This window comes from Monopterus albus, unplaced genomic scaffold (assembly GCF_001952655.1).
Source record: "Monopterus albus unplaced genomic scaffold, M_albus_1.0 scaffold129.1, whole genome shotgun sequence".
Taxonomy (NCBI): domain Eukaryota; kingdom Metazoa; phylum Chordata; class Actinopteri; order Synbranchiformes; family Synbranchidae; genus Monopterus; species Monopterus albus.
In genome coordinates, this window is record NW_018128009.1 from 1,264,859 (window position 1) to 1,273,160 (window position 8,302).

An 8,302-nucleotide genomic window follows, 5' to 3' on the forward strand; every position below is an offset into this window, starting at 1 on the left:
TTTGCCGTTCGAATCCGATGTTGAAGGAATTTTTTTCAATAAAGAATAGCAGAATTTCCGTATGTCCCGTTCAAATACATGGAGGAGATGCGCGATGAGGCAGCACTTTGCTGTGCCTCTCGGTGGATGGTGTAATCCTCACAAACTGTATGCGATGCAAATAGTGTGTCGCTGTCCCTCTATATGTCACAAATAAAATGCTTTCAAACACTCTGATTATATGCTCTGCCTTGCCATAATCTGGATAATGTATAAAATGTAGTTCTGTAACGTGTTTAGGCTCCAGATTAACCATAAAACCCAGTAAAAAAAGTTACTCGGTGAGGCAAACAGTACGCCGGCCTCAAGGCAGAGGGCGCTAGTGAGCCCACAGATTCTTGCGCTACTGTAAAAGAGTCAGTGCCTCACCACCTCACTAGTGTGCACTGTGTGTTCTGTGTGCCGCTTTTACAGCTAACCGACCAATAGATATTCCCTCAGAGGAGAATTAATTCAAACTATGTATGTGTATGATTGTCTTTGTGCAGGAGTTTGGCCTCCAGCAGCTTCAGGAGGGCTCTGCAGAAACTACATTCAGATCCTTTCTTTGTAACATGTTGTTGCTTTGTTATCACACCTTCATGAGCTTCATACTAGGTGAGCAATGGCACATAGACACATGCAGCTGCAACCAACCACAAGAACAGATAAGGACTTTAATTAGTTTTGTTGCATTTGTCTCCTGCAGGCACTGGAGAAGGAGATGTTGAAGATGCAGAGAAACTGCTGCAACCATATCTCAAAAAATATCCTAAGGTTTGCCACAATTAAGTCCTGTATTTTATAAAAAATGCCACATTATTTGAAATGCCATGTTCCCAAACATTCAGTGGCTTTTGCTTTTTCAGGGATCCATCTTCTTGTTCTTTGCTGGTCGAATAGAAGAGATCAAAGGGAACCTAGATGCTGTGAGTGCCTGCCATATCTTTGCCCTTGAAAACACAAACACACACACACACACACACAACTATACTTTTCATGTGGAAACATTTTATTTCTATGTGTCATACTATTATAAATATCTTAATGTTTGTGAGTGCCTCATGAATCCATGTGACTGTCAGCCTGTATTTGAGTGTTAGTGCATGAAGTGGTCATCTGTTTGACAGTTTCAGTTGTAGAGTCTCTCCCCATGTCGGACTAGGTTACAGTTAACCTCTTGTTATTATGGGGCTTATGCAGACTTGCCGCCTGTCTGTATTTTGATTTTTGTTGGTTGACTTTACATTTGGGTTTGTCTTGCAAGGCGAGCCAAACACTTCATGGTCAGCAACAAAACATGTTGGTGTACTACTTTTGCAGTTTATTCTGTTACTTGAAAGTACTGCAGTCAGCTAATGTGCAGAAATGTTTCTACTTGATTACATGTATATGTTAAAACTCACTTATTATGTATATTATTCCTGTAGAATGAACAAATTCCCATATTAAGCATTGGTTTAAACACCAAGTGTAGATGTCAAGATCCAGAGACATATTAAACAATACAATTCTATCATCATAAAATGTAGTTAATTTGCTTATTCAATTTGACAATAAATCTATTGTCAAACTGAAAAGAAACAATTAGTTTTCTTGATTTATTTCTAAAACATGGCATTTGTGACTGACAAATTTTAACATGTGATGAAGACTTATAACTCTATAAACTCTGTTAAGGTCAATTCCTACAGTTTTAATATTCATTGACTGACTTTGTCTTCAGTCAATTTAGGTCAAAGTCCTGAACCAGAATTAAAAGAAAGAAGGCACAACAAGAAACATTATGCTAAATCTGTAAGGATGCAAGATCTTTCGTGTTTGTGTGTGATTCCAGGCTATCAAACGTTTCGAGGAGTGTTGTGAGGCTCAGCAGCAGTGGAAGCAGTTTCACCACATGTGCTACTGGGAGCTGATGTGGTGCTTCACATTCAAGAGACACTGGAAGATGGCCTACTTCTATGCTGACCTTCTCAGCAAGGAGAACTCATGGTCTAAGGTTGTTCATCATAGTGTGGAATTTGAATACATTCTGGTTAAATATTAAATGCAAATGTAAAGTTAATCAGGTCCAAAGCAGCTTCAGAACACCTTTGTTGTTGAATGACCATTTGAGTTGTCAACATTTCTTAACATTTCTTGACAGATCTTGTTGTTCCCTTGAGTGGATTTCAGTTCTGGTGCCCTGGTCTCACTGTTTAACCCTAATCTCTTTTCAGCTCAGTTGAAAAGAAAAGATTGCATTGCAGTAGTAACCACTTTTTCCCCTTCCCTCAGGCTACTTATGCATATATGAAAGCAGCCTACCTCAGCATGCTAACTGCAGATGATTCTCTAACCTTTGGGGAAACTGCACCCACGCTGTTCAGGTATGAATGAAGAGCTGAAAGAAACCACAGCAGCCTCTGAGAAACAGAAATGATTCAGTGTGACAGCTGTGATAATATAATCTCCTCTTCCAGGATGAGGCTGACTTTGGTACTATGAACTAATTTAAGAGATACAGTTTTCACCAGAAGGGATTATTTTAGGGGAAATGTAACAACTGAGTTTGACATTAAATTCTTTTGCCTTGCAAAACTACATGAGTGTTTTTATTGATGGTTAATAGCTGCACAGGTTCTCCAGTAATTTATTCCTTGCATTACTGACATTCGTGTGTATGAATTAAGTTGTATATTGTATTGTATTTCAGGCAGGTTCCAGTGCTAAAGCAGAAAATAGCTGGCAAGTCTTTACCAACAGAGAAGTTTGCTATCAGGAAAGCCCGTCGTTACCTCACCGAAAAGCCTGTTCCTCTTCCTGCTCCTCCACTGGTCAGTACTGGATAAGGTCTGCTGTTGTATGACTTACAGCACAACTAGATTTTGACATGATAGTGTTTTCAGTGCTCCTTTACCTCCCTCTGCCCTGAGATCATTTGTCTCTTTGGTCTCCTGGCAGCAGGAGCAAACAAACATCAGGCTTTGTCCTCATGATCCCATAGCTTAGTCTCTGAGTGCTGATCCAGTGGCTGCCGAGATGTGGTACCACACACGTTTTTACAACCTGTACTTGCAGTGCAAATTGAGCTCTGTTTGTACTTCCAAAACTAGTTACAAATATTTGTTTTTGCAGTCAAAAATACTTTTAATGATCACTTGTAGTGCTGAAAATTTGCTAATTGTTAGTTTTTACATGACTTGTGTGAATTTATGTGTTGTCTAGGAGATGATGTACATCTGGAATGGCTATACAGTCATCGGCAAACACAAAGACTTAACTGAGGGCATGCTGAAAACACTGGATGAGGCCCAGGCTAAACTCGAGAACAGTCCGAGTATGCAAAATCATTGACCATATTTACAAAGATCATTCTAATCGATTCAAATTCTCATTGTATTTTCTCTTGATATTATTATATTGAGGTGGGTTGCATTCATTTTAGATGCTACAGTGATGTTAAGTTTAATCTGAGCCTTTCAGTGACATATATAATTTGTTAAAAAATTATTTTGAATGTTTGTCCTGAAGTACTGTATCTGTTTTGTAATCTGTAAATGACTTGTTAGGTCCTGACAGTTCTGTTGTGTGTTTGTCAGGAACTGAGTTCACCACAGATGATCAGTGTCTGCTGAGCCTGCTAAAGGGACTCTGCCTCAAACACCTAGGGCACTACGAGGAAGCTGAACACTACTTTACCCTCGTGCTTTGCAAGTAAAGGCCTTTCTCAGTATCATACACAGATATGTAGTATATACATACAGCATATACATAATCCAACCATAAAAACAGAAATGCACTAGTTTCTTATAGTGATCGTAACCAGTTAGCCTGATTTGTTGTACGTCTTCTGGTAAATAAAGGAAGTTCTATTTTGGAAAAAAAAAACAACAGATCAAGAGAGGGAATATTTGTACATACTGACTTTACCACCAACCCATAACCACAGTGTTTTGACATTGTCTGCAGTGAGAGCCAGATCAAGTATGACCACTATCTGGTTCCTAATGCTTTGCTGGAGCATGGTCTACTGTGTCTGGCACAAGGCAGAAAAGATGATGCTCTTAAACTCCTAGAAGCAGCAAAGTAAGTTTTTTTTTAACCACCCATTCAAGTGATCTATATATGTTACATTAAATATTCTTCACTTGCTTGAAATGTTTTTTATGCCATGTATTTTTTATGTAGTGTTTAACTGCAAGCCAGTGCTTTTGGAATTGTTATTTAAGTTAAATATACCACACTCTCCTTTGTAGTTTTTGTAAATCTTACAGTGTGTATTGACTGACGAGGCTTACTTCAACTTGATTGTATCACTGTGTCATTTACAGTGGTTTACAGTGGCCATCTTTGAAATAAGAACTTACACTGATGTGAATAATAATTATAAATTACTCTTCTTGTTCTGTTTCAGGCAAAATTACAAGAACTACTCTATGGAGTCACGAACACACTTCCGTATTCAGGCTGCTTTGCACAAGGCAAAGGGCGGTGGGGAGAATGGCATCCATGTTCCCTCCAGCCCATAGCAGGCAGAGGGCACACTGGAGCAGAGACAGCTTTGTTTCCACAGGCCCACAATGCAACGCTCTGCCCAGCCCAGCCCAGCTCCACCTATTCAGGCGGGCAATTTGTTTTTGTCATCAGGAGGATAAGGGAAGAGGGATGCTTATTTTTATCATGTGTGCTGCGCTTATGGATGACTCCAGCTCTATATGGCTCTGACTGGCATAGGTGGGTTTGCTATGCCCTCTTCCAGGGATCTGTTATGATGAGATTTAGTTCCTCATGTGATCTGAAATAAAGACTTGTTGAGGAATGCACCTATATTTATGAAATATTGCTTCTAGCAGGCTTGTTGGTCTAGCACTATGGCCACCCATAGGAGGTGCACTATGGTAGAAAACAAGGCTGCATTTGTATAGGACAGTAGATACTGCAGATTGCTAGGACAAAGAATGTGCATAGTTCAGGTTAGTGTGGTGGGACCTGTTGGAGTCAGAGTACCAAACAGTCCCCTATAAATTACTGACACTAACTGACCAGCAACACCGTTTGACCTGGTTCCTTCAAAGCCATCCCATTTATTTTAGTTGAATATAAATTAGAGAGTACTGATGCCTTGACATATGATTACATGTTGACATAGTTTGACACCAAGAAGATATCATAAAATGCACCTGTGAGACTGTTTTGTACTGTCATTTGGTAAAATTTGGTTACAGGTTTCACATATGTTTAGATTTCTGATCACTAATATGACCAAATTAGGCACACATTCTGAATGATGAATTCACCTTTGTTACACTGCATTATCTTTTGTTTGTGTTTTTCTCAGAGTGAATGAACATTTTGTTGTTTATTTGAAATCCTTTCCTTCAAACCTGTGGAAACATTTTTAAGACAAAAATGTATTCACGTGGAATAATTTCTTTCTAATGAAGAAGTGATCAAACCTACAGTCCTATAGTTATACAATGGCTTTTGCACAAAGCTTTGTAAATCAGCCAGCCATGCAAACTCTCCAGAGACACACTTGCAGACTTGCAAGTTGTTCTTTACATTTCTATACTGTAAATGGCACCTTTTACACAAATTGTCCTGTTTTAAGAGGACAGATGAATGTGTCTTTTAGAAAGGCATTCTCCCTTCTTTTCTCCTCCTGGTGTGTGGGACAGACTCCAACAGTACTTGAGCTTGAACAAACAGGTCATTGACGCTGAGCAGTAAAGGACTGTGTGCTTGTCCGCCTGCTGCAGCTTTAGTGGGTGAAAACATTCTGAATAGCACAGTCTTCCTGCTTAATGAACACCCTCTGCTGCTGTTTAGATGTGCTTGATCAGAACTACCTATAGAAGGATTGGAACATCATAACTACAATCCTGTGTCAAATAATAATTTGTACAAATATTTGTAATGATGATTGAAAGATACGACTGAAATGGGTAATCTCTAGTTGTGCTGGTAATGAGTTTTTTTTGAAGGGCTCTGCCCCTGCAACAGTGTGTTCATAACCTAAAAACTCAAGTGGTGTCAAGTGGTGAAATTAGAACACTTCAGATTTATTCATGATTAGCACAAGGTTTGTGATTCAAGGCAGTGGCTAGGAGTCGGTTTAAATATTCTCAGTGGTGGATGAAATGTATTCTTATTACTGTTTTAAGAGCAGTCACTCTGGAATTTTATGATACCAAATCATATTTTATTTTCTAATGATCAAATATGCTTATTTTTCTTATCCCCTTTGGTTTTAGCTAAAAGAGATTCTAATTAAATTTAGTGGCATTATGATGCTATCAGCACATGATACTGGGCACGCTACCACCGAGCAGAATAATATTCCTGTACATACTGAATATTTCTGTTGTAATTTAAGAGGAAATGATGATGAGCAACTAAAAACACATCCCATTATGTGTTGTTTTTTGTCTGTTTGCATACAGTGTGTTCAGTACAAAGTACCATTATTTATAGAACAAAGTGCCAATCCTTGAATGAAGATCTTTGCACTGGTTGTTCTCATACATGTGACTGAATCCGCCAGATACATGCAAGGCAACGACAGTCAGCAATAAGAAGACAAATGGTATTAGAATAATATGGTACACGTTATATATAATTGGAAATACACATAGAGGACTTACATTTGCCACCAATAAAATTGTTAAAAAGTGAGCGGTCGTCGAAGCTACTAGTAGTCATTACAATACTGTCCTAAAATTTGAGTTGCACATTTATCGATTTTTAGCTCTGTTTATAGTTTTAGCGAAGGGCCACGTGACCATGACTGTCATAGGCTCTAGCTTGGAACTTCCTGGATGTAGGTGAAATGTCATTGGTACGTTTTTCGGCGGGGCGGTGCTTCGTGTTGCTACGTCTCCACCCTTTGTCGTTGTTCGACAGCTGCAAACAGGAAAGTCAGGGAGGTTTCAGTCAGGAAAACAGCGGTTACCTTTGTCAGTTTAAATGAGTGTCATTAACATTTTATTCCTTTGACTGGCTTAGTGGATATAACATACTGTAAGGTTCTTTCAATTTTTTTTTAGCTAAATGAATAATAGATGCTTCCCTGCGAGTGCTAGCAGGCTAGTTTTTTGTGTGGCTAGCTGCTAGCTGAGGAATGCTTTGTTATTGTTGAGCTGAGCAGCCCTCCCGTCGTCTGGGAGAGGAGATTCATCAGCTGTGTATGGATAAACGCCTCCTCGACGCCTTCGCATCACCTGGCATTATCAGTGGAGGTAGCCCGTGAAATCCGCTGTTAGTAAACCGCCAGCTAGAGAAGGGAGAGTTTGACCGAAGAGGGAGGAGATGGGAAACTGTTTGAAATCTCCGACCTCGGATGATATTTCTTTGCTACATGAGTCTCAGTCGGACCGGGCCAGCTACGGAGACGGCCCTGACCCAGACCAGGAGCCACCGCCCCCCTACCAGGTAACTTTGACCCGCTGTCTGGACCACTCTGTGAGTAGCTAGCCATTGTGTTTCTGTCACAAGGTTAACCGAATTAATTAAACACCTGAAATTTAAAATAATGTCGTTTGTTGTGTGGTAGGTCTGGTCCAATGTACCAGTCTTTTTTGTCAGGACAACAGCTAAAAACTGGTGTTAGGCGTACAATCTGTGAGACCAGATGAACCCAGTCTAAAGATCCTGGCCCTTCATGGCTTTGACACTAATCCGCTTTGTTGTCCAGTCTGTCTGCACTGTCCCTGTCATATTCATTCATTCAGGACAATGATCATCAGTTACTGTTGCCTTGAAATCCGCGGAACCGTGTAGCTCCTATACAGTGGAGACTGTGTATGACACTATTATTATAGCCTGTAGTTTACTTTAACGGTATGAAGTGTAATTTTAATGGACTAGAAAGAGACCTCGGTTCTCCATTAAAGAGGGAGTTCTGTACTTTTGGAACACATTAACTCATAACCCCCCTCAGAGCAGAGGATGAACTGTTTGACTGGTGTCTTTACTTCCTGAATTAGATCATCCACAAACAGACCAGGCCTTGTTGTAACTGTACATATGAGGCATGGTGTTACCCTTCTCTTGTGTGTTTTTCTATGTTAGGAGGCAGCTGATGTGAGTTATGTAAGGCCTTGGCAGACAGTTGGTCCGTTACTAGGTTAAGTCAAACCTTATCTGTAGATTTATGATAAGTGATTTTAAAAGCATGGGAAACCAAAGGCAGTCTAAGGTCAGGTCAGCATGGACACTCTTACTGTAGAAAGTTACAATTATACTGTATTTTAGATTGAGTATATTGTAACCAAATGTAAACCTTTAATTTATCAATGCACAG

At 39.7% G+C, this 8,302-nt stretch overlaps 1 protein-coding gene across 7 annotated transcripts in view; it reads left to right on the forward strand.

Annotated features, from left to right (window-relative positions):
• The window catches only part of ttc39a (tetratricopeptide repeat domain 39A), a 23,262-nt gene extending 16,567 nt beyond the window's left edge, over positions 1-6,695 (forward strand). For 4 of the 7 annotated variants that reach the window (XM_020613074.1, XM_020613076.1, XM_020613075.1 and 1 more), the window contains 10 exons: positions 528-636; positions 728-795; positions 888-947; positions 1,856-2,017; positions 2,296-2,387; positions 2,714-2,834; positions 3,226-3,337; positions 3,600-3,714; positions 3,970-4,086; positions 4,415-6,694. In XM_020613074.1, the coding sequence (XP_020468730.1) occupies positions 528-636; positions 728-795; positions 888-947; positions 1,856-2,017; positions 2,296-2,387; positions 2,714-2,834; positions 3,226-3,337; positions 3,600-3,714; positions 3,970-4,086; positions 4,415-4,529 (1,071 nt within the window). In that variant the 3' untranslated portion in view covers positions 4,530-6,694. Of the gene's footprint in view, positions 1-527; positions 637-727; positions 796-887; positions 948-1,855; positions 2,018-2,295; positions 2,388-2,713; positions 2,835-3,225; positions 3,338-3,599; positions 3,715-3,969; positions 4,087-4,414 lie in introns of all 7 variants that reach the window. The other 3 variants (XM_020613077.1, XM_020613080.1, XM_020613079.1) reach the window with 1 other exon arrangement.
• Positions 6,696-8,302: the final 1,607 nt, after the last annotated feature.